The 26,098-nt window shown below is 48.2% G+C and overlaps 1 protein-coding gene and 1 long non-coding RNA gene across 3 annotated transcripts; one reads left to right on the top strand and one right to left on the bottom strand.

Moving 5' to 3' along the window:
• Window positions 1-409: 409 nt before the first annotated feature.
• On the bottom strand, window positions 410-20,799 carry LOC133511373 (desmoplakin-A-like). Of its 2 annotated transcripts, none has more exons than XM_061840244.1 (24): window positions 20,461-20,799; window positions 18,871-18,955; window positions 18,630-18,748; window positions 18,399-18,546; window positions 15,331-15,456; window positions 15,124-15,183; window positions 14,875-15,042; window positions 14,690-14,794; window positions 14,523-14,618; window positions 14,316-14,441; window positions 13,016-13,174; window positions 12,696-12,850; window positions 11,138-11,264; window positions 10,844-11,030; window positions 10,568-10,761; window positions 9,735-9,916; window positions 9,521-9,659; window positions 8,241-8,434; window positions 7,982-8,144; window positions 7,829-7,912; window positions 7,599-7,706; window positions 7,053-7,151; window positions 5,160-6,974; window positions 410-4,126 (listed from the first exon to the last, which is right to left on the bottom strand). In XM_061840244.1, exons 1-24 carry the CDS (start codon window positions 20,721-20,723, stop codon window positions 926-928), a joined length of 8,103 nt encoding a protein of 2,700 aa, XP_061696228.1. In that variant the 5' UTR covers window positions 20,724-20,799; the 3' UTR covers window positions 410-925. The 2 variants fall into 2 exon arrangements, with proteins under 2 accessions (XP_061696228.1, XP_061696229.1); XM_061840245.1 differs by having other exon boundaries at window positions 6,477-6,974; window positions 20,461-20,796.
• LOC133511376 (uncharacterized) lies at window positions 10,727-13,000 on the top strand. Its single transcript, XR_009797895.1, has 3 exons — window positions 10,727-10,851; window positions 10,938-11,056; window positions 12,842-13,000. It is a non-coding gene; the product is annotated as an uncharacterized LOC133511376 (long non-coding RNA).
• Window positions 20,800-26,098: the final 5,299 nt, after the last annotated feature.

The raw sequence follows: 26,098 nt of genomic DNA, 5'->3' as shown, positions 1-26,098 counted from the left end.
ATGATTTATTCTAACTTTGTGCTATAGTATGAAGCATTATTTTGTCGTTCCTTCTTGAACAATCTTGATTTTTTTTTTGTCCGTATATCTCTTCCATGAATTTCACTTTTCAAAACATAATTACAGAAATATCCCGTTCGCCATATTCCAATTGATTGAGATCAATTAAGAGTTTAATCAAGGTTTAACATTTTGTTTTAATTATTGAAAAACTGGGATGTAGTTCTACTTTTGTAAAATCGATATTTATTTTTGTTTTGGTTTTTTTGCGCTGAGCGAAAATGTTGACAGGGGTGGGGGGGATTTGGCGCCACCCTTAGGTATGCATTGGTACTACTCTCTGTACGTTTTTGGCTTTCTTTTCCCATTTAGTATCCACTAAATAAATAAAAACACATGAATCAAAAAGTGGAAAGAAAACCTTTATTTTGCTTAATCACTTGTAAGTCATATTTAGTGTCAGTAGTATTTTTTTTTCGTCAGAAGTGATCAGTACATAACCAAGTCAGCGTTTGAATGAAAAACATTTAAATGTTTTTGTTTTTTTTATCTGCAAAAGCATAAAACACATGAAGAGTGAAGCAAAAACAAACTATCAAAAACTCGCAAGTGACAAATTGAGCAATTTAAAACATAAGACTGAACTCTAAAAAAAAAAAAAAAAAAAAAAAAGCCATCTACTGTTTTAAAAAGAGTTATTACGAATATACTTGTTTATGCAAAAGTGAATTATGGTAAGCATAAGTTAAAAAAAAAAAAAAAAAAAAACACCGGATCAAACCACTCATGCAATCATACTTAATTGTTAAACGTCCCAAAATCTCCTACTATATACCAGAAAAACCTTTGGAAAAATGTTAAAGTGTAAAATGGTTAGTTAATAAGAATCTATAGTTTGTGGTGTTCCGTGCACAAAGATGGAAAATTAATAGTTGCCGCTTGTGCTGCTGGATGAGAAGCTGTAGGTGTACGTAGATGAATAATCCACGCTGCCTCTGCGAGATCCACTTCTGGAGCCGGACCTGGAGCCGGACCGAGATCCCGGGTTGGAGACGTTGTAAGGGCTGCTGAGTCCCTTTGAGGAGACCGAGGAGGCCTGCAGCATCTTCATGCCGTTGCTCTCTTCCACCATGCAGCTATCCATGGCTTCCTTGTAGGAGATCTTCAGCTTGGTCTTGGGACAGGTCAGGTTTTTGGGATAGTTGCGGGTGTCCTGAAGCTTCTGCGCCGCCAGGCCGTCCAGCCAGCTTTTGCGGATGGCCTCCTCGATGCTAATGCGTTTTCCGGTGCCGGGCTCGATCAGGCCTCCGGTCAGGTACTGAAACTCCAGGAAGCGCTGGCCGGCCTCGTAAGGCAGCCACGCCTCCTTCACCGCCTCTGCTGCGGACATCCTTCTCTTGGTCTTCACGTCCTCAAAACCAACATAGGCTTTCTGGGCAGCCTTCAGTTTATTGGCCATGGCTTCGTCAATGACGCACTGATGGACGGCGTCCTGTAGCGTTAATCGCTGACCGTTTGCGGGGTTGATAATCCCTCCGGTGCTCGCCTGGGCCTCCAAGAGCCTCTGCGCGGTGATGGTATCCACGATCCCTCTTCGATGCGCTTCGGGGACGGTTATCTTTTCCAAAGTTTCCGTGTCGAATATGGCTGCCACCGGGCTCTGGTCGTCAAACAGCTCGGGGGGAGAGAGCGTGATGGAGATACTGTTGAAGCGTTTCCGAACGGTCGGAGAGGACGGCGCGGCCAGGGTGGGACTGCTGCAGGTGATCACGTCCTCGGCGCTGCTGGCTGTGATGGTCATCTCGCTGCCGCTGGTTCTGCTGGAAATGTGGTCGGCAAACTGCGTCAAGGTGAGAGTTCCGGCCCGATACTGATCCAGGGACTTCTGGTCGATAATACCGCGCTCCATGCAGTCCTTTATGTCGTACTGGGTCCCCGTCTTTCTGTCCACTATGACCAGGCGGGTGGAGCCGTCGGACCCTTTGATCGTAATTTCTTCCCACTCGCACTCCTGTTCTGACAAGTCCAGAAAGGTGTCGTAGTCGATTAACTCGCGGTGATAGGCCTCCCTCACGGACATCTCGAGACCGGTGTCCGGGTCAACAATCACCACCCGCCTCTTGCGGAGGACATTACTTCGGCTCTCTTGTGATGTCTGGACTTTCTTCTTGTCTTTAAGAGGCAGGAGCACGAGGCCGGTTTTGGGATCGGTGATGCACCTCTCCTTGAGCTGAAGATACGTTAGGTTTTCCTTCGTGTTCGGGTCGAAGAACCCTTTTGTGTCGTCCCCTTCGTAGGTCAGGATCTCATTCATCTCCTCATCGAAATATCCTCGCTTGTAAGCGACAGAAACGTCGATACGATGGCTCTCTTTTGGGTCAATAATCCCGCCGCTGGCGATCTGAGCCTCAAGTAGACGGATTCCGTGGCCTTTCTCAATAAGCCCTTTCTCGATGGCCTGGAAAAGGGAGATGGTCTTTCCCGTGGCGGGGTCGGTGTATCCGGTCACGGCCCTTTCGGCGGAGAGCAATTTATTCTTGAATTCTTTTCCGATCAGGGCTCTCTTCGCGGCCTCGTCGACTGTCAAGAAGACGTTGTTGACTGGGTCGACGATGAAGCCGGACGCGGCTTGGGCTTCGAGAAGCTCCAAGGTGGTTCCCCTCATGAGCAGACCTTCCTTCATGGCCTGATAAAAGGGCCATATTCTGTCATTGACCTCATCGAAGATCCCCGCAATGCAGGTCGATCCGTACAGGTAAGACTTGAGCTTCTCCTCAATTTCTCTGCTGGTGAGCGCCCCTTCTCTGAGCTTTTGCAAATCGCTTGCGTCGAGCAATTCAGACTCAATGAGCTCCGTCACAGAGACTTGTCCACGGAGACCCTTTACTGTCATGGGTTTTTCCGGTCCGTGAAGCAAAAGTAAACCGTGGACAGGTTCCACGCTACACTTCCGCCTGAGGTCACCGTAGCTCGCGTTTTCCCCTGTCGTCGGATCCAGGTAGCAGGCGGGTCTTCGGCTTAAAGCCCTGTAGAGCTCCTCATCAATAAGGTTGCGATCCAGTGCTAAATCTTTTGGAAGGAAGACGCTGAGAACCGGGTCCAAGATCCCTCCGACAGACTCTTGAGCCTGCAACAGGCGGAGTGCGGTGTCCTTGTCGATTCGGCCTTGTTTGCAAGCCTGGCCCACAGATAGCACTTTCCCCGTGTAAGGATCTTTGAAACCGACGCTTGCGGCCTCGGCTTTCACCAAGGCGTCTCTGTCTTCTGCGTCCACGATCCCTCTGGAGCAAGCGGTGTCCACGGGCATCTTGTCGTTAAAAGCCGGGTCTGCTATGTAGCCCGTTGCTGCCTGAGCCTCCAACAGCATGAGCGCGCTCTCCGGGCTGAGGAGATTTCTTTTTTTGGCTTCGGTGAAGGCCATTTTCCCTTGAGAACCTGCGATCATCCCAGCGATGACGCCCGTACCCTTGAGGTTGACTTGGATGTCCACGGCGACCTCGTCCACCGACTTTTTCCCCTGCAGGAGCAGCTCTAAAGTCGCCTTGCTGATGATGCCGCAGTCGCACAGCTGGTGGGCTGTGACTTTGCGGCGCACCCCATCAAAGACGAGTTTGGAGGGGTCGATCGTCGCAATCTTCATGTCCGTCTGCGTCTGTCTACTCAACGTGCTCGGCCTCCTCTGCAACCTCTCTATTTCCCTCTGCAGCGCGTCCCTCTTGTGAGCAAGCTCCGCCGCCTCCCTCTCGGCGCTCATCAGCCTGCTCTTGTAACGTTCCTCGACACTTTGAAGCTCTCTCATCAACCTGTCGATCTCCTTCTTGAGACTCAGCCTATCCTGATCTGTCTTGGACCTGTCCGACTCCCACTGCCTGAGCTGGCTCTCCTTCAGCTCGTACTGGCTCTTCAAAAGAGTGAAATCTTTGAGAACGCTGTTTTTCTCATCGACCAAGCGCTGCTTGTTGCGGAGCTCGGTCTCCAGCGAGTGTTTGATCCGGGCCAGTTCCTCTTCGAGGCGCTTCAGGCGGTGTTTGTCCTGGTCCAGCAATTTCAGTTTGGAAAGCAATTCGTCCCTCTCCAGCAGCACTTCGCTGTGCTTGCTTTGAGACTCGTGCACCATGATGGATGTCTGTGGAGATATGAGCAAACAAGACTTAAACATCTGAAGGGAAGTTGACGAAAAAAAAAAAGACGGTACAGTACACGACTTGCAGGTACAGTGGTTTCTCAGAACTCAACCTCTAATTTCAAGGAAAATTTGGTTGAAGTAAAACTGTTACCATACTCCTGTTGTCGGATGTCCCTTCGGCAAGGAATGAATCATGGAGGAGATGTCGTGGGAAAGACCAGAAGCGGTGCTACAACCAAGTGACGAGTAGAGACGACTGAACGCAGATTTGAAATGATCCTTCCGAGTGTGCCCCGCTCGCCAACAGTTGAACGACCCTTTGGGAGGGCCAAAATGGACATTTTGGCAGAATTCACTGGAGACTTGGATCATGGACCGACAGTGAGTAAAACTCTGCACCACTTCTATGCCAAATGGAGTCGTTCTTGAGCATCGAAAAGGAATGAGATTTGTTTTCATTCATTATTTTACTTTTATGATTACTTTCTTTTGCAGGTTGTGTTTTGTTTGATACGGAGTCTCGCACTCTGTTAGAGCTGCTATTTTTTGTTAAACCGATCTATAAAAAAAAAAAAAAAATGAAGCATTGTTCAATTAAATGCCAATTTAGCCATTATGAAATCGTTCGCTTTCGCATTCCCGATTATTCTATTTCAGTTTTCCCTTTGGGAGATTTTATGTGATAGCTAAACAACATGAACAAGGTCCTTGAATGGGCTACACCTGAGTTCTGAGGGTCCACTGTAATAATATATCCGTGCATGTACAATTAGTATACAATGATTATGAGTTAGGGCTGTTTCTAGTGGAAAGCACATGCGGATCTGAAGAGAAGCGAGAATTTAATTTCTAACAAAACTCCCCGAATACGCCATCTTGTGTTTGATAATCGTTCATTTGATCGCTACGTTGAATGCTTCGTTTTCAGCCTTACGACTCGGTAATTGTTCATGCGACAGCAGAAGGGGGGGGGGGAGGGGGGGTAAAATGGTGGAATTATGTAGAGGCGATCCTTCAGTACAAACAAAAATACCTCGAAAGACTGCTTTTGGAATTTGTCTATTTCGACCATAAGCTTTTCTCTCTCCTTGGTCAGGTCGTTGACGAGAGCCTGGAGCTCGGCTGTCCTCTTGTTGCTACTCTGAAGTTGGACATGCAAGGCCGCCATCTGAGTTGCGTTCTCGCCATCCACGGCGTCCCTGCTGAGCCTCAGCTCATCCCTCTCCTGTCTAAGGGCTCTCAGCTCCTCCTCCAACCTCAGTCTCTCCTTCGTCAGGTTCTGCGTCTGAGTCTTGAGACGTTCTATTTCGACGGTGCATTCGTTGAGGTGGCGGCTTTTGTCCTCGATGGTTTTGTACAGGCTTTCGTTGCGTTGGTTGAACTCCACGATCTGGAGTTGATCGCCGTGAAGCTTCTGTTTGACCGTTTTCAGCTCGGCCATGGCAGCTGCTAGCTCATCTTTGGTGAGTTTGTGCTCCCTGAGGCTCTTGTCCCGAGCCTCCTGAAGAGCTCGGAGATCCTGCTCATGCTTCCTGCCAGAGTTTGTGGCCTCCACCTGAATGGACTTGAGGCTCGTGATGGTGGTGGTGTACTCTTTGCACGTTTGCGTCACCCTCTCCAGCTCCGACTCCAGTCTCTTTCTGCGCGTGAACTCCTCTTGGGTTGCCTTCTTTTGCTTCTCCAGATCGGCCCCCGTGGCATCCAGAGAGCATTGTAGATCTCGGATGCGGCTCTGGAGCCTGACAGCGCTCTGCTCTGCCTTGTTCCGGTCGCTGGTCTGCTTCTCCAGCTCAACTCGGGCGATGTGGATCTCCTTCTCGGACACTTTCAGCTTGTTGATGGTCTCCAGACTGGAGGCGTTCCTGGCCTTTAGCTCTGCCTGCGATTGCTTTAGGGAACTGATTTCCAACTCCAAGGCCCTCCTCTTCTTCCCTTCCTCTTCGAGATCCCGTGTAAGCATGCTGATCTGCCTCCCTTTGTCCTGAATATTTTTGGCCGCCTCTTTCAGTTTGAGGTCATCCTCGTCTTTCTGCTGCGTGCACTTTCTGATCTGCACCTCCAGCTCACTTCGTATCCTCGTCTCTTGAGTCAACGACGTCCTCTGCTGGTTGGTCTCTAGCTCCGCTCGGTTTTTTTGCTCTTCGGCGTGGGCGATGGAGAGTTTGAGTCTCCGCAGCTCGTCTTCCAGGTCTCTCTTCTCTCCGGCGAGCATCTCGTACTGCCGCCTGAGCTCGGCCGAGTCCTCCTCCTGCTGCTGCGAGGCTTTCAGGACGGTGGTCTTGGTGACGTGGATCTGGGTCTCGTACGTTTGCTTAAGCTGATTGACCTCCTGGGTGCACTGTGTTCTTACCTTTGAAATATCTGACTCGGCATTGCGGCGACGGGCCGCCTCCTCCTCCAGCAGTATCTTCAGCCTCTCGAGCTCACGTTCCTTGTCCTTGACGCTCTTTTCCAAGTCAATCTTGATCCAGTTAACCTCATCAAGCTCTTTCTGCCTGCGGCGAACAGCCGCCTCGTATTCTTCTTGCTGGCTGGTGTAGCGCTCTTCGGCCAGCCGTTTTTTCCTCTTTTCTTCCTCCAGTTGGTACTTAATGCGGTTGAGCTGGTCAGTCAGCTCTTGGATCTGGCCGTGGGTACTGTCCAGGCTCTCCTTGGCGGCAGATACTTGAATGGACGTGGTTCTCTTCACTTCTTCCAGAGAAACGAGCTGATCTTTCGACTGGCTGAGCTCCAGCTTGAGGCGGGCCAAGGCGTCTTCCAGAGCCTTATTTTTCCCGCCGCTATCCCCGAGCTGCTCCTTCAGGCGTCGGAGTTCCTCCTCCAGCATCTCAATCTTCGTGTTCCTGATCTGCGGGTGGAAAGATTTTTTTAGATCGGTTTGCTGGTTTATCTTCCATCAAACGAACCAAGCGGGACTGAAAGTTACCTTCAGCTCTTCCATGTTCTTCAGCAACTCCCCGAGAAACTTATAATAGTCACCTGAGCGAGTCAGGAGCTCAATGTAGTGGGACTGCAGCTCAGACGCCTGATGGTTAGAAGAATTGCACAATTAGCTTGCTAGTAGTTATCAAACACACCTACCTAGAGGTTGTGGACGTTTAATGAAAACGGAAATTTGCGGGGTCTTTGGCTTTACGAGAGAAATTTGTTCCACTGGTGGTGATGAAATTAATTTGTACGTGAGTCGCAGCGCACCACGGCGCACCGCTGACCTTCTCGAACACAGTAAAATTGCATTTGCATGAAAAATACTTTAAGACAATGAGTGTAAAATGAAAAACTGTAAGCGCAGCAATAACTGAATAACATACATATTGTGTTAAAAAGTAAGCGACAAGTAAAGTGCACGTATTATCTTTTTAAAGCCAGATGATGCGACTATTGTAGGGGATCTGATTAGCTTCTGCAAGTGAAACACGCGCACAGCGAGCGTGGCGACCTGGTGACTAAAAAAAAAAAGCCTCGTTGGTACCTCCTGTCTGATAACCGTCGCGGGCGACTTCAGCATGGTTCTTTTGATCGGAATATTCAGGAGCGTTTCCAGGCCGGAACTGTAGGAAGCCAGCTGCATCTCGTAGTCCTGAAAAAACACAACGGCGCACGGTCAGGAGAAAGAAAGAGAGCGAGAGAGAGAGGAAGGTTATTTTCATTTGCTAGCGCTAAAGCGTGCGGTGGGGCCTGTTTCTTTGACGCTCGGCCGACCTTAATGGAGGCCGAGCAGGTGTCGGCGTCTTTCTGCACATCTTCCACTTGGTCCTTCCTTCCTTTAATTTCACCGTGAAGTATCTGCGTATGTAGGGATCGGCAGTTAGGGGAAACTTTGACGCAAACAAGACGGCGCGCGCGGAAACTTGCCTTCTGCTGGTTGAGGTAGTCCGTGACCATCTGGATGTTCGTCAGCTTGACGTTCTGTAGGCCGTCCTGCCGCTTCCGGGCATTGTTTATCCACTGCTCGATGGAAGTGCTGCTCTGCCGGTAGCCTTTCAGCTGCTTCTCGTGTTTCTCCAAATCCCGCAATCTGAGAGAGGAGGAAGGGGGAAAAGGGGAAGGGATGTTTTTAAGTCTCATTCAAAGCGAGAGCGAAACGGGACTCAGACGTGACGGTTGTACCGACCGGGTGTCGATTTGGGTTTGGATGCGGCGCCAGCGGTCGGACAGCTGAGCCACCAGCTCGGCGTATTTGGACAAGTCCACGTCGCACCTGTGGAAGGTCTCCGAGACTTGACCGTTCCACTGGACCGCTTTGGCCAGCTCCGACTCCATCGTGGTCAGCAGGTCTTTTTTGTGGTCCAGCTCCATCCTCATTTGCTGTAGGAGAGGATACGAGGTGTTGCCAAAACAAAACAAAAAAAAAAACACATCATTTGAAATATGAACGGCTGAGTAACCAAACATCCTCTGCAAAATGAAATCCGCGATGAAGATTTATTTATGACAATTCCGATAACATATTCAGACAGATGCAAGTCTTCTAACCGATTTCCCAAACATTCAATATGCACACCGCACATGCGACACGTTTGCATCTTTTTTGCTTTGCCGTTGGAAAATCTGCTTTTGCAGTGGATGCGCGCATGCAAAAAATGCATACATCCAAATATTTATGAACCCATTCATGGGCAAGGGTGGCAATTTTTTCCCCTTATTGAGATCAAAGTCTCCAAACAGGCCACAATCGAGGAAATAACATGATGATTATATGATAACTTTACTCATTTATAATCTCGTCCCAAAAATCTAACTGCTAACTTTGACCGATGAGTTATCCTCTCCTGATACCAAATTATGGCTTCAGATGAAAACACTGAAATATTTCCATATATTGAAGGATATAATGGGTGAAAATGGGACGCTGGCCACAAATTTGAGTTTAACTACAAATAACGCATCTTTGTCTCTGCCAGCCATACAGTGACAACCACATGTCATTATTAATCTTTTGTCATTTTTTTGGGGTTTTCGTTCAACTCACCAGGCCCAGCTTTTACACCAAATAATTAAAATAACAATCGTATTAATCGTTATTTCAGTATTTACACTCTTTTTGTGACATTTTTCTCCGATTTTTTTTGGGGGGGAAGCACTGAAAAAGACAAAAAGCTGAGTTGCATCTGCTTTATGAAATCAATATTCTGCTCAATACGACACTCAATAATAAAAAATAAAAAACGACAACGCATTTTCAGAATGATTCCTTCCAAAAATAGCAGATAAGCTAAACGCGACCCCTCCTGTAGTAAATGAAGGAAGCGGAGTTTAACCCTTTGTGGACCAAATCAAATTTTGCAGGGAGAAAAATCGGATATTTGCAGAAATTGACACTCCGGCCTTCAAATTTTCGATGATATTAAAGCTGTTGCAAATTTGCAACCCCCGCCCGGAATGTGTACAAACCTTCAGCGCGCTCTGGTAGTTGTCCAGTTCTCGCGGGTCCAGCGAGGTGGTCTCTTTCTCCGTCAGGCGGGCCTCGTGGACTTTGACGACATCTTCAACCTGGAGGAGAGTCTCCAGCAAGGACTTGAGCGCCGAAAGTCTGTCGGCAACCACGCGGTGAGTGTCTATGACGTTAAATTGTTGTTTGTGTTTCTTTTCCAAAAGGACAAAGTACCTTTGGATGTAGGCCGAGTAGAGACCCTGCAGACCTCCCAGTTTCTGGCTGATGATTTCCAGCTCGGAGCGGAGGAACTTGGCCTGCTCGGAGTCGGGAGGGATCCCTTCCAGCTGCTTAAGGATCCTCTCTCGAAGGCGAAGGTACTCGTCGTGAATGTAGTCCAGATCTTGGTGCACGGTCTGGACATCAAACGCATACGGCACGTTAAATTTAGCGCAGTAATAATCATCCGTCCATTTTCTATTATGTTTTTCCTCATTAAGAGTACACCCTGGACTGGTTGCCGGGCAACTGCACGGCACACAGGGACAAACAAATGCACACCAATTTAATTTGTGAAAAAAACGAAGCACCGCTATTTGCGCTGATCGGGAACGAGCGAAAATGCGTGGGTACTGATTTGATTTAGTAAGATTTTTTATGCCTATAAATGCCTCAAGATGGCAGCAAAGCACTACGTTTGTCTTAATGAAACTCCTCAACCCACTTCGGATGAGTTTCTTAAAAGTGAGATATCACAAGATGGCAGAAAAGCATGACTTTAGTCTAAATGAAGCTCCTCAATCCGTTTAGTCATAGTTCCTGAGCCGCAAGGTGGTGGCAAAGGGAGAACAAAAACAGCGAATAGGTGAGTGTTTTTTTTTTTTTAGCTGTTGCAATCTAAACAAATGTACGTCATTTTGGTACAGATTTCATGTCAGTGACAGAGAGCCGTGATTCAAACCGCGACCACATAATTGTGAGGCAGACCCACTACTGCGTCGCTCCAGCCTGATCAAGCGCTTCTAATTTCGTCCTTTACCTCCAAAGCGAAGAGCGAGACGTCGTACCTGCAGCTTTTCAATGTGCACCAGGCACTCCTGCAGACTGTTCTCCCCACCGCAGACGTGCAGATGGCCCGTGAGTCCGGACTCGGCCAGCTCCAGCCTCCGACGGAGCTCCTGCAGGGTGCTGAGCAGCGTGATGCTGAGGGCTTGGATTTTGGGAGGCGCGGGTTTGCTGGTCTCCTGTTTGCTCTCCTCCTCTTCAAACGTGAAACAAGAAGAAGCTCGATGGTTCAAAAGGAATCGCGCGCCACGTCGTCAACGGCGAAGCGGACAACTCACTGGGGCCGGTCAGCTGGATCACGAGCGTGTCGTAATGGGTCTGGGCTTTATCAAAGTGGTTCTGGATGCTGAGTTTCTCCTCTTCCCCGAAAAGGTCACAACCTTGACTGGTGCGCAGGAACTCTTGGTAGTGGGTCTCCAGTCTTTTGATGATGCTGCGGTACTCCTCGGGGCGCATTTTCGAGATCTGCCAGACGAACCGCCGCGAGGAAGGTGAGCGAAAAAAAAAATAAATAAATAAATAAAATAAAAGCCGCGAATGATTCGAGTTGCCTCCATCTCGTCACGGCTTACCATGGAGAATGTGAGGGAGTTGATGTAGTTGATGTCTTTCAGGCAGTACTGCCACGAGATGAGGCTCTTGATGTTAATGTAGAGCTGATTCCAGATGGCCAGGATGGCCTCGTAGAACTGCTCGTTCCTGGGAACGAGCGCGTCGGAAGCGTGACAACGGACAATTCTACCCGAGTAAACGCGCAGCTGTTGACGTTCTTTGAATCTTTTCGCGTGGCAAAATGACTTCAAAAGAGTAACCAGACCCCAAGAAACACTTTTGGATATGAAATTAAAGCGCCCAGCAAACCAATCGTCACCCAAAGTCGGAGGGATTGAGAATTGATTTTTTTTTTTTTTTTTTTTTTTCATCCATCCATCCATTTTCTTCGCCGTTTTATCCTCACAAGGGTCGCGGGGAGTGCCGGAGCCTATCCCAGCTGTCAACGGGGCAGGAGGCGGGGTACACCTTGAACTGGTCGCCAGCCAATCGCAGGGCACATGGAGACAAACATCCAATTATTGTTGCATGTTTTTGGGATGTGGGAGGAAACCGGAGCGCCCGGAGAAAAGCCACGCAGGCACGGGGGGGGGGCGCACACGCAAACTCCACACAGGCGTTGACGGGATTGAACCCGGGACCTCAGAACTGTGAGGCCAACGCTTTAGCAGCTGATCCGCCGTGCCGCCTCTTTGATTTCACTCCCACTAATTTACAGGTGCGATCTCCCCCGGACACGTCCGTCGCATGAGTACAAAATATGGCGAGCAGCAGAAAGCGAAGGAGAAAATTGACATAAGCGCAGGAAGAACATGCAAACATCTCACAGGACTTTGAATTTCAAACCCGGAATCTTTCCATCGCGAAGCAGCTGTGCTAACCACGACCGCACCGCGCTAACCTTTATCTCTTATTTTGTATTTATTCGGCAGTATTTGTGGGGACTAGCAACTGCACATAGTGGAAAATCCAGGTTTAAATGACAAAAAAAAAAAAAAAAAAAAATCATCATGAAGAAACTGGGATAAACCACCATGAAGTCACTCCATTAAAAAAAACATTTTTAATCCGCAGGTGCAAAGTCCTGTTGAATTTGTAAAAGAACCGCACCCCGCGTGCTTCTTTGTTGACTACCAAGCACAAAGTGTAGATGACAAACAAATGACAAAATCTTCCCCGCGATTGGCCGACGACCAGTTCAGGGTTTACCCCGCCTCTTGCCTGAAGATCACTGGGACAGGCTCGGGCACTCCCGCCTCCCTTGTGAGGATAAGCAGCTCAGAAAATCAATGGACGGACGGACTTCATAGCGTTACTATTTGAAATGCTTCTCGGTAAATCAAGTGTGACAAAATACAACCGTGCGCCGTTCATTTCATTTTTTTTTTAAGAACAGTGGTGACACGGATCTGGAACGTTGCTAAATATTGCCAAATTAGCAACACTAATCAGCCATCTCGCTTCGCCTCATGACCTCAGCGCCGGTCCACCAATCGTCATAGCAACGAATGCCACGCTGCGCATACTCATAAACGGGCAATATTTGTGAGACGATCCCTTCCACGAGGCTCCTCTTACTTGTTCGCGAGTCCGATGCTGAGGGGGTTCGGCGGTGGGATCAGCAGACACACGGAAGGGATCAACATGTCCAGACCTCCCGGTCCGGTCACGAGCCACTTGCTGCGCTGCGTGTTGTCTTTCAGGATGCCCTCGTTGCCTTTCAGGATCCCTTTCTGGAAAAAACATGGACGCAAAAGCGGAAGACAAATCTTTCTTTGAATGTCGGGACCGAAATCCGTACTCCGGCCTGAAAGCGTTGAGCGGTTCTGCCGTCTCGGAGCAACGCAAGCGAGGGTCTGTCTGCCCGAAATCCCCAAATTGGACTTTGCTTGACCCACCTGGTCCTGCTTGAAGTCGCACAAGGCCCGGACCATGATCGGGTTGCCGGCGGTCGTCGGCTCCTCGGGGTTTCGGGGCTTCAGCCTCACAATGCTCTTGGACTTGTTCACCAGACTTTGGACCTGCCTCTTATTCTCCATGATGCGCTCCTTCTCTTTCTGTGGACAGTTATGGGAAAAAAAAAATAAAAAAAGATTTGTGTCATATTATTTAGCGCATTGGTGCTCCATTGTATTTTCCTTTTGTCGCAAGGTTGTCACCTCCTTTAATAGATGCTATGGACGATAAAATTTTGACAGCCAAGTATAACATTTTTGGACTCGCAAAATGAAATTTTCAGTGTGCCTGGCAGAACATGCAACTGCAAGCACAAACATGAATTATGAGCTCGCCGATGAGCTCATCTTTTTCCAGGAAGTGCAACATCGATACGTACTTGCTCTTCTATTTCGGAAATAAAGGATGCAAACTGTAAAATTTTCAATAGTCTGCCTTAGTATTATTAACATTATTATATGAAAACTCAAAAACGTAGTTGTGTTTACAGCACAAGTCAAAATGTTTGTGATGTATGCCGCAGATAATAATGTTATTTTCCAAATGACGGGCAAATCCAAATATGTTAAAAATTTGACGGCGACGACTTGACCGGAATTTTAAGTCGATGCTGCCCTAACCTGACGCAATAACGGCAAATATTTGGATGAAAAACACTTATGGAAATACCGCAGAATCCCATGAAAACTAGTAAATCCATATCTGACTTTTTCCCGTATCGCAGAAACATATTCTTACGCCTTCTGAAACCTCGCCATGACGTCACTGATTTCGCCCGTTCCCCTTTTTTAAACACGTTTGTTTTTAAGCTACATTCTGGGTTGATTTTTTTTGCGCGTATCACGTTGTGTTTGCAACAGAGGCACCGGTCGATCCAACTGATTAAAATATGAATACATAGAGACTCTGACGAGCAATAAAAGATTTGTGTTCCATCTCGTGTTTGGAAGCTTTGTTATGACAAAACTGGCCAAACTGGAAACGTGTATGTGCGAAATCAATTTGTCAATTTGTCCCTAAACTCTGAGGAAGTGGGATTTTCGCCGATAACGACGTCATGTCACTATCCAAGCCGCTTATCCTCACGAGGGTCGCGGCAAAGCCTATCCCAGCTAGCTCCGGGCGAAAGGCGGACCACGCCCCGAACCGGGGCCAGATATCGACACCGTCGCTGAGCGGGAATCGATTCCCACGCCGGCGTGTGTGCGTACCGCGACACCATCAGTGACTCCATAACGGTACCTCCAGGTATTTCAGGAGTTCCACAAGGTTTTCCAGCGGGGTGTTCTTGTTGCACGTGAACTTGGTCTGGATGTTCTCGCGGTCCTTTCTCAGCTTCTCGTAGGTCTCGTTGGCCTCCTTGAAAAACTGAGCAGGAGATTTAAAAAAAAAATACATAAATGACCCGAATCGGGCGCGGCTACGGGGCGGGGATCCGCCAACGCTCACTTGGCTGTAGGCCGCGTTCTCCTTCAAGTGAACGTGAATGCACTTGGTGATCTGGAGAAGCCAGCTCCACTGGGTCTGCAAGGTGTCCATGTAGGCCTGGGAGCGCATACAGAACATCCAGGTTAGAAAAAGTGCGCACACAACCGAACATGAGAAACAAAACTCGCTTCAATCTTATCGGAGGCCGGATGGCTGTTGCTGAGGAGGCCGTCCGCTTTCAGCTTGAGTTTGTTCAGATCCTTCTCTTTCTCCTCCAGATCTTTCATCAGCTTCTGCGCGACGGCGGAGGCGAAAGTCAAGGGGGTCAACGTCGGGACCCGGACCGCCCGCCGAGCGGGGAACGCGAGCTCACCGAGTAGCTCTCTTGTTTCCTGGGGATGTACTGGTCGATATTTTTGTCCCCCCAGTCGAAGACCAGCTCCTCCTCCTCCTTCTCGTTCACCCACATGATGGCGCGGGAGATCTCCTCGATGATGCCCTGCAGCTCGCGCAGCTGGTTCACTCGGTTGTGGGACATTTTCTGGCAGGAGACGCACGGTCAATTTTTTTTCCCTTTTTCTAAACTGCAACGTTTTGTTTTGAAAAAGGAACCGCGTCCAACCTGTAGACTGTCCCATTCTTGTTCCATGATGTAAAGGTTGGACTTGTCACCCCTCATGCCCTGCAGACAAAATATTTGTATTGCCTTTTCATTTTGTTTTGTTTTTTTTTTTTTTTTTTTAGGCACGACCTCCGTTAAAAGGAGCTTCACAAGACAAAGACGCACACACAAGGTCAGAGTGGACTGAAATCGCGCAACGTTCCGTACCAGTTCGTCCCGGGCACGGTCTACTTCCTGGTTCCTTTGAATAGTGCTGTGGAATTTGTTGTGGCTCATGATTTGGTTTTCGATGGTGGACGAGTCCTCCCCCCACGGAGCCGTCTGAATCATGCGCTGCGGGCGGAGGGATGAAAAGGGGAGGAAAAAAAAAAGAAGAAGAAGCTATAATTCATTGCAATTGTGCATGCATGAAACTGCACTGCATGATACCGAAATGGAACAAAAATATAAGAAATACCTCTCAGGACAAATAAGTGCAGTTCTCAAATCGCAATAATTAATAGAAATTACTGTCCGTGTGGATTTAAATATTCAAAGAAAAACATGATAACATGTTAATTGATGCGGCACAGTGGATCCGCTGGTAAAGCGTTGGCCTCACAGTTTTGAGGTCCCGGGTTCCATCCCGGCCCCGCCTGCGCGGGTTTTCTCCGGGCACTTTAGTTTCCTCCCACATCCCAAAAACATCAATCTATCCATTTTCTTAGCTGCTTATCCTCATGAAGGTCGTGGGGAGAGCCTATCCCAGCTGTCAACGGGCAGGAGACGGCGTACACCCTGAACTGGTTGCCAGCCAATCGCAGGGCTCATACAGACGAACAAAGCATTCGCACTCACAATCACACCTTGGGGCAATTTAGCGTCCAATCAATGTTGCATGTTTTTGGGATGTGCCCACCCGGAGAAAACCCACACAGGCACGGGGCGAACATGGAAACTCCACACGGGCGGGACCCGGGATTGAACCCGGCCGGGACCTCAGAAGCGTGAGGCCGACGCTTTACCAGCTGATTCACCGTGTCCATCCCAGAAACATGCAACATTAATTGGACACCCTAAATTGCCCGTAGGTGTGATTGTGAGTGCGGCTGTTCGTCTCTATCTGCCCTGCGATTGGCTGGCGACCAGTTCAGGGTGTGCCCCGCCTCCTGCCCGTTGAAAGCTGGGATAGGCTCCAGCACTCCCCGCGACCCTCCCGAGGATAAGCAGCAAAAGAAAATGGATGGCTGGATGGATGTTTATTTCTTTTTTTTTTTACATAAAACTGCGTTTTGACATTTCAAGCCTCTTCCTCCGGTGAATCCAAAGTAAAGCATTCCCCTGTTTGTCCTCTAGGTGGCACCCTATGCCCGTCTGCCACGCATTTCCAAGCAGGAAAGTATTCCAACTATGCCCCCTCTTTGTCGAGCCCTGCCTTCTCTTTTGATAAGAACAACCTCTGGCCGTCGCTGCACTTTTTTTTCTTTCCACCCTCTTCTCTATCGAGCCTTTGTCCGCACGCCACTCCCTCCCCGCCACGCTTACTGGGCTGAAGCCACACACGAAGGCCTCTTTCAGCGGCGCCGGCAAACCCCGCAGTTTAAAAAGAAAAAAAGGAGTCCGATCGGATCAGGTGTTTTGTTAACGTCAGTCAACGGCATTCTGAAGCTCTCAGCGGACGCCGGAGTTTAGCGAGGTCGTGAAGGGCGTTTTCCCACAAGCGCGTCAGTCAGCCTCCCCCCCCGTCCGTCCGTCCGTCCGTTCGTCCGTCTCGACGACATCTGACTGACGAGTGTCACATTTCACGCTCATTGACTCGCCTCCCACCAAAGCGATGTGCCCGCGTCACAGTTTCACTCCGAGGCCTCGGATCAGGTTTTGGCAGCGCGTCAAGATGGTTTCAGTTGACATCAGGTCGGAAGGAGTGATAGGAGGGAGTGCGCGTCCTCCTCCTCCTCCTCCTCTGAGGCTTATGCACGCAATTATCCACACAACTTGAGCAAGTTCAACGCGGCGCCGTCGAAAGTGCCAAACGCGCTGCAACAACGCCGTATGACAATTCAAAACGTCATGAAATGGCGTTCGTAAGTGCCTGACTGACGCGCCGAAGACTTTCTTCCTCTTCTGTGGGGACAATCGCTCAGAACGCACACTTTCACTCGTCTGACGGGAGAATCTCTCTGCGCGTTTTGAACTCCGAGTCGTGAGCGGAACATGAAAGTACGACAAAACTTTCCGTCTTCTTTTGTTTACAATGAATCGAGAGCTCCTCCCCGGCTGGTCACCTGCAGAATTTGCGCCCTATTTTCAATTTGTGCTCCTTGGGACATTATTAATCGAGGATGCAGCTCAGTAAATTAATATTGCATAAAAGTTCATTTCAGTCGGTACTTCAAGTTGAAGAAGGCCAAATACCGCCATTCCCGGCCTACAGAGCGCACCTGGTTATAAGGCTCGCCCAGTACATTTGTAAAGGAAATACCATTTGGTACATGCGTAAGCCGCACCCGTGGAAAAGCCGAAAGTGCCCACATTGAAGCACGAGATATTGAACGGTACAAAGAGAGTTTAACGCTGTCCCCGTTAATGCTAACGCTACCGCCATGCTAACAGAGTCGGTTAGAACAAAAACCATACCTGTAAAAATCACTGAGACGTGGCAGTAGCACGCTAGCGCAGCGCTAACAGGGCCGGACCGGTAAAAGTCACTTCCTCTGCACATGTATTCCACCGGTCTCACTCTTACCTTTTTCGCTAGAGTGTGCCCCCTTGCGGCCGTTTAGAAAAAAATGCACAAATTAGCCGCATCGCCGCATAAACCGCAGGGTTGAAAGCGTGTGGAAAAAAATTTGCGGTTTATAGGCCGGAAATTACGGTATGTCAAATTGTAATTTCTCACAATGGTGACTTTGGGGACCGAGCCCCGCTGGTGATAGGACAAATCTTCCCTATAATTGAGCTCTCTCCCCCCCCCCCCCAAAAAAAAAAAAAGTTTTACAATCGCCTCAATATTTCCCCCTGTTGGCAGCAAGTCACTACTTTTGTCTGACTTAAGACGCAACACTTTTATTGCTGAGCCAAAACAGCAAATAGGTGAGTTTTTTTTTTGTTTTTTTTAGCAAATAATGACGGAGAGGTTCTTTGCAAATTGGTGAAACCTCAAGATCTGAATAAAGTGGAGAACATGAATCTGATTTATGGTACGATGGTAATACGACGGCCATCGTATTGCAGTACTCCCTCGCCCCGGTCAGTCGTATTTTGCTGTTTTGCTTTTGAAACGCTGCCCGTCTTACCTTCTGCTGGGCAATCCAGGCCATGGCGTCTTTGAAGTGCCTCCCCCCCTCCGCGGCGCCCAGACCGCCGGCCGTGCCCCGCTTGATGGTCATGGTCCCGATCATTTGCTGTTGGACGCCGCCGTACACGTGCTCCAGCTGGTTCACGCTGCGGGGTTTCAAACACGAGGAACCACCACGTCCCGTCTTGAGCGAGCCGGTCCAAACGGTCGGATCTTTTTTGGGGCTCACCTGGCGAAGACGTCGTTGGGTATGCGCATCTGCTGCAACTCCACGCCGTACGTCCTCAACAGCTCCATGTGCTCGCCCGCCATCATCAGCATCTTCTCGGCCTCGCCGGGCGGACCCCCCTGAAGCGTCGGCGACGATAAATAAAAGTGAGCTGCGTTCTGCGCTTATCAGTCCACAACTGACCTGGGCGCTCATTTTTTTTTTTGTGCTTATTTCTAGCAAAGTAGAGGAGACGACTTACGCTCTGCAGGATCATCTTTGCTCTGTGCAGGTACTCGTGACTCATGGCTTTCAGCTGCATGACTTTCTCCTGCATGTCTTCCACACTGTCATGCAAGAAATATTCCCACATAGATTAAAAACCAAGGGGAGGGGCGCCTAAAGGGGCCTTTCGCAACCTTTATGGAGACGGGCCTCATTTTTACGTGGTAAAAGAATCTGATCAAACAAAAATGCAGATATGGCGAAGTGGAAGAACATCCCATTGGGGGGAAAAAAACAATAACGTTGAAATTATTTTTCAGACCAATTTGGGAAATTCCCTCCAGCATATTAGCTCTAAAGCTAACGCATGTGCGCTAACTGGTTGGGGTGGGGGGGTGGAGGGGGCAGATCAACGTTAGGATGAGTGCTGGTCCAAACGGACCTTTTATTTAAGGCAGTGGGAGTTAAATTAGACCCTCCGAAGAAGAACACAATAATGACACCAGTTGGTATAATTAAAAAAAATAAAATAAATAGGTGGGGGGGGGGGTAGCATGAAAACACACACATTTGCAATAGGAAGTAATGTCAAGGCCCAAACCAATTAAAAGTAAAATCTTCTTTACAAAAATGTACGACAAACTCCACAAAGGACATTTTAAAAGTTTACCTTCATTGCAGGCAAAAAATAAAAAATATTACCTGTGTAATATAATGAAAATCAATGAAACATTTATAGACAAATGGCAGACAGACATCTTTAAAAGTTGGACGACATTTCTAAAGCTTCATAATTTCAATAGAATGAAGTGCCACGTGGGGTTCTGCGCTTGCCGACGACGACGATGATAGGTTTTAAAATATAAAATATGAAATGAAAATATAATGTGATGAAAACGTGCAAAATAATAGTATTAACTTTATAGGAGGCATTTAAAGTAAGATGTTGACATTTGTATCTGACGTAGGAGAACAAGGCGGTAACAACTGCGTATTATACATGAATAAGTTTATTGTTTTGTTTTGGAATCGTGCGCAGCATCCGGTTCAAGTGCGATTTCAAATTCTATGATTATTGTTAGAAAAATCTCACAATCATTTTTTTGTGACTGATTGGCTTTTTTTTTTTTTTGCTGTACAAATGAAAAATAAAATTGTAAAGCTTCTCAGTGAAGGCTTTGTTGAGATAACTTGAAAGTGGATTTTATCGCAATCGTCCGAAGGTCTGAGTGAGCTGAGCAAAGACAGGCGGGGGGGGGCGGGGGGGGGGATTTCGGGAGGGGCGTTTCCAAGCATTTCCTCTGTTGTGGTCACAACCTTGAGCAACAGGATTCCTCTCAATCAAAGTTACAGTAATTAAGATAATGATTTTTTTTTTTTTTAATAAATATGCTGATTCGGGAAACTTTCACACAGGACTACAAATTGGGGGGGGGGTGGAGGAGGTTGTTTTTGTTTGTTTTTGCAAGGCCACTTTTGCAGTAGATTGTAATTGCAATACAGTCCCAAAGCAGTAATTGCGTTTTTAAAAACAAAACATTAAAATCCGGAAAAGGGTTTGAGCAGTCGAACTCGACGCGACGCCGTTTGAAAAGGGCGACAGGTGGTTATGAAAAATGGATTTTACCTTATCGCTCCTCCTCCTCCGACGCCGCCGGCGCCCATGCTCACTTGCATTTTGCGGCCCCCGGTCCCCCCGTGGGTGGACGACCTGGAGTAGGTGGTTTTGTAGGTGTAGCCGCCGTCCCCCATCTGGTAGTCCCCACTTTGGAAGCCGTTCCCCGACACGAACACTTCGTTCCTGAAGCTGGACGACGACAAGTCCGGCCGGGAGTTGCTCCGCTGGCCCATCGAGGCCAGTCTGGACGTGGAACCGCCGTACATGCTCATCTCGATTGGGATTCGTGGAGGATATGGAGGGGGGCGGGGGGGTGTCAACTTTTTTGGGGGGGGCTTTGGTTCTTTCTCGGACAGACCGTGCGCACTTTTCCGTCTCCTGGTGCGCGCAATCCGGTCTGCTGCGAATAGGCGGAAGCTGCGCGCTTTTTGCCTCGCGAAAGAAAAACCACACCTCACTGTGCGCGCGCCCGCCTCTGTGCGCGTGCTTGCCAAGCATTTCTTGTTCTCAGGAAGGGAGGACTGACCTGCCCCCTCCCGCTCCGATTAGACTGCACGTCCAAAAAACTGGGAACTGCAAGTGTGCCTTTTTCAATTCTGTACAGTTCCCTCCAAAAAAAATCAGACTCTCATTACTGTACACAGTACAAATTTTGAAAAAAAACACGCATACAAGAGAAGAAAAAAAAAAAAAACAGCACACGCGATAGTTTTGCACGTTCTCATTTCGCTTTTTAATGCAGACAACTGTGAAAATTTAAAATAATTGATCGATGCGTTTGCTTGTGTTAAATGTGGAGTTAGTTTGGTTGCGAGCTCCAAAAATCAAGATGTGTCATTTTTTTTTCAGCTGGTAAAGCGTCGGCCTCACGAGGTCCCGGGTTCAATCCCGGACCCGCCCGTGCGTGTTCTCCCCGTGCCTGCGTGGCTTTTCTCCGGGTGGGCACTCCGCTTTCCTCCCACTTCCCCAAAAACAGGCAACATTGCTTGGACACTCGAAATTGCCCGTAGGTGTGATTGTGAGTGCATCTGTTGGTCTCTACGTGCCCTGCGATTGGCAGGCGACCGGTTCAGGGTGTGCCCCGCCTCCTGCGCGTTCACAGCTGGGATAGGCTCAAGCACTCTCGCGACCCTTGTGAGGATAAGCGGCTAGGAAAATGGATAGATGGATGGATGTACTTTTGTCAACTTTTCCGTTGACGCCACAGGGGCAGGAGCAGCGGTTGCGTAAAGAATGTGTCAGCCCAGGTTCGACATTCTTGAGGTCACCGGGAGGTCCGCTCCAGAAAGTCGAGTGGGTTGAAAAGCCGGCCAGCGACGCTCGGGAGCAGGCCTTCCTTCTCTTCCGTCGGCCCGTGCGCTCTCACGCCGTCCTAATTGCATCGTTTGCATGCGCCCACATGCAGGGAGGCGTGTCAAGGCCGGAGTACGAGTACGAGGGCGGGTCCGCGCGCATGCACGCGAGAAACAAAAAAGGTAACCAACGTGTGCACGCCAAGTACGTGGCGCCATGATTCACGATTGTGTAGGAAAGGGTTTTAGTGGCGGAGGTGTGAAAACAAATTACTGTCGTAATGTGTGAGAGCATTTCAGTAGGATGTATGAGAGCACTGTAGTGGTGAGTGTGAGAGATTTTCAGGAGTGTCCGTAAGCAAAAAACAGAAAGACATCTGTGGTGTGCATGTGCCCGAGGGTGTTTTAGTAGCATCAGCAAAATATTTTTGGAGGTGCGTATGAGAGCGTTTCAGTTGTGTCTGAAAGGAAGAGACCATTGCAGTTGTGTTGTGATAGCAGAAAAAGTAGCGGCTGTGAGTGTCACATTCAGTTGCACAAAATTAGTGCGTGAGAGTGCCTTACTGGTGTGTAGAGTTAAAATTCAAATCTGGTGTCTGAGAGCTTTCAATATTTCACGTGAAAGCATTTCAGTAGAATGTATGAGAGCACTGTAGTGGTGAGTGTGAGAGATTTTCTTTAGTATACATAAACAAAAAACATCTTTGGTGTTCATGTCCCCGAGAGTGTTTAGCATCAGTAAAATATTTTGGAGGGTGTGTATGAGAGCGTTTCAGTTGTTTCTAAAAGCCAGAGACCATTGCAATTGTCTTGTGAGAGCATTTAAGTAGCGCGTGTGAGTGTCACATTCATTAGCACAAAATTAGTCTGTGAGAGTGCCTTTGTAGTGGGTAGGATTCAAATAAAATCTAGTGTCTGAGAGCTTTCAGTAATTTGTGCGAGAGCATTTCAGTAGAATGTATGAGAGCACCGTGATGGTGAGTGTGAGAGACTTTCCTTAGTGTACATATACAAAAAACACCCGTGGTGTTCATGTAACCGAGAGTGTTTAGCATCAGCAAAATATTTTTGGGGGTGGGTATGAGAGCATTTCAGTTGTCTAAAAGCATAGAGACCATTGCAGTTGTGATGTGAGAGCATTTAAGTAGCGTGTGTGAGTGTCACATTTATTCCTTAGCACTGTGTAGGATTAAATTTAAAATCTGGTGTCTGAGAGCTTTCAATAATTTGTGCGAGAGCATTTCAGTAGAATGTATGAGAGCACCGTGATGGTGAGTGTGAGAGACTTTCCTTAGTGTACATATACAAAAAACACCCGTGGTGTTCATGTAACCGAGAGTGTTTAGCATCAGCAAAATATTTTTGGGGGTGGGTATGAGAGCATTTCAGTTGTCTAAAAGCATAGAGACCATTGCAGTTGTGATGTGAGAGCATTTAAGTAGCGTGTGTGAGTGTCACATTTATTCCTTAGCACTGTGTAGGATTAAATTTAAAATCTGGTGTCTGAGAGCTTTCAATAATTTTGTGTGAGAGCATTTCAGTAGAGTGCACGAGAATCGTGACTTTGGTCCCCGATGCCCCCTCGCCCCCGCGTCATCGATGTTTACAGCGAGCTGACATTGTGCCTTTTGGCTGACGTATAGCAAAGCGCGACGCCTGGTCCGGTCGTAAAGCGCGTGGGAAACAAAGGCGGGTAGGCAAGAGTCGGAGACACGGCCGTGCATACGAAGTGGACCCAGAAGCTGCTCCGCAAACCGACACCCGCAGGTGGAATTCCGCCCTCCTCGGAGCGTTTCACCCCACGCCATCTCCGATGACGGTCCGCATTAAACCACCATTTCTGGAAAGGCCAGTCTCACGGTGAACACACCCACACGCTGAGAGACACACCCAACATTTTTTTACACTCACTGAGCTCGGGCGGTTTTTCCTTTTTTTTTTTTAAATTCTTCAAACTTGACTGAACTCGTTTGGGAGCTCTGGCAAATACGGCGTGAACGGCAGCAGCAGCGAGGCCAGTGAACTTTGCTGCAGTTTCCTGGCCTCGCGTTGCCGGGAATGAAACCCGGCCCTCGGCCCTCGGCCCTCGGCCCCCGACCCCCACCCACCTTGTAAACTCCCACGTAGTGAAAGTCGAACCGTTCTCCTCGCGTGATTCTTTTTCCGAGGGCGGAAAACACAACATTATCCACATTTAAGGTTATAAGTGAAGCGCTCCGAGCTGTTGGGGGGGTAAATATTTAACACGGTGTTTGCTTGGCTGGCTGATATTTTGCAAGCCAAGAGAGGAACTTGTCGTCAGTGGGGCGTAACAACACAACCGTGTGACACATGCTGCATCCAACACAACACCTGCTTGACTCCTCCGTGTTACAGTAAACAACGAGTGTTACGCCACTTCGCGAGACGCCGTCACCTCATTTCCAGACACTTGCGCTGCTGACATCATTTGCTGAGTGGACAAAAAAAAAAATAAAATATATATATATATATATATCGCGTAAACACGTAACAGCTATATATTTCCCTGACATTGACGCAATCACAATTTTTTTTTTAACGAACAAGTGTGTTCTCGTTTGACGGTGACGAATCGCCTCTTTGCAGGATCGCTGATGAATGTGTACGTCGGACTAGCGGTTACCGTGTCAGACAAGCAGTTAGCAGCTCAGACGAGCAGTTACCGTGTCAGAGTAGCAGTTAGCACGTCACCATGGCGATTAGCGCGTCGGGGTAGCAGTTAGCAAGTCAGACTACAGTGTTAGTGCATCGGGGTAGCAGTTAGCAAGTCAGACTACAGTGTTAGCGCGTCGGGGTAGCAGTTAGCAAGTCAGACCACAGTGTTAGCGCGTCGGGGTAGCAGTTAGCAAGTCAGACTACGGTGTTAGCGTGTCGGGGTAGCAGTTAGCAAGTCAGACTACGGTGTTAGCACGTCGGGGTAGCGGTTAGCAAGTCAGTCTACGGTGTTAGCGCGTCGGGGTAGCGGTTAGCAAGTCAGACTACGGTGTTCGCGTGTCGGGGTAGCGGTCATCAAGTCAGACTTCGGTGTTAGCGCGTCGGGGTAGCAGTTTGCAAGTGGGACTAAAGTGTTACTGCGTCGGGGTAGCAGTTAGCAAGTCTGACTACAGTGTTAGCGCATCGGGGTAGCTGTTAGCAGGTCAGACTACAGTGTTAGCGCGTCGGGGTAGCAATTAGCAAGTCAGACTACGGTGTTAGCGCGTCGGGGTAGCAGTTAGCAAGTCAGACTATGGTGTTAGCGTGTCGGTGTAGCAGTTGGCAAGTCAGACTACAGTCTTAGCACGTTTGGGTAGCAGTTAGCAAGCCAGACTACAGTCTTAGCGCGTCTGGGTAGCAGTTAGCAAGTCAGACTACAGTTAGCACAACAGACTAGCAATTAGCATGTCAGACAAACAGTTACCATGTCGGAGTAGCAGTTAGCACAACGGAATGGCAGTTAACGTGTCAGGGTAACAGTTAGCAACTCAGACTATAGTGTTAGCGCGTCAGGGTAACAGTTAGCAAGTCAGACTACAGTGTTAGCGTGTCGGGTTAGCACTTAGCAAGTCGGACTACAGTTAGCACAACATACTAGCAATTAGCACATCAGACTACCGCTTAGCGCATCAGAAAAGCAGTTAGCATGTCAGAGTAGCAGCATGTTAGCCTAGTAGGTGTTAACTTCTGGGAGTTGAGGGTGAAATCCCAGTTCAGGCTTTCCTGCATGAAGTTAGCACGCTTTCCCCACGCTAGTGTGTTTGTTTTGTGTAGATAGCCAACTGCGGATTCAACTTTTCAGCCCTTGAGACATCTTTAATGATAATATTAACATGTTTTTGTTTCAAAATATGTATTTATTTTGTGATTATCCTCTACATTCATGCGCTGGACCACTGGGTGGCGATCGAAAAGGAGACCGCGGAAATCACGCATTTTACTCACGGACGCACAAAATCCAAATAGAGAAAGCAGAACGTGTGCTGATTGGACGGAAGGTGAGGAGGCCGGACTAGCAATTAGCCTACGTCATACCTGAGCGATAGTGGCTTTGCTGTAATGCTGAAGTGCAGCATTAGGGGGCGCAATGAATTGCAGATTACAGTTTTAAATCAAGTCATTGGACGTTTATTTGACCCAAGATGGATTTTTTTCCAGTAGTTTTTTTTTAAATTATTATTCCATCACAACACATTATAGTACCAACGTATTATTTGTGTTTATTTGCGTCTTTTTTGTGTATGATTTATTTTTGGCAGTGATAGAAAGGACAACAAGGGTTGACTTAGGACAAGATCTCTATTATTACTATTATCGTTGATCAGTATTCATAAAACCTGTTTTAAAATTATGATTTAAAG

The sequence above is a fragment of the Syngnathoides biaculeatus genome, chromosome 13, assembly GCF_019802595.1.
Source record: "Syngnathoides biaculeatus isolate LvHL_M chromosome 13, ASM1980259v1, whole genome shotgun sequence".
In the NCBI taxonomy this organism is placed as follows: Eukaryota; Metazoa; Chordata; class Actinopteri; order Syngnathiformes; family Syngnathidae; genus Syngnathoides; species Syngnathoides biaculeatus.
This window is presented reverse-complemented; position numbering and strand designations above follow the sequence as displayed.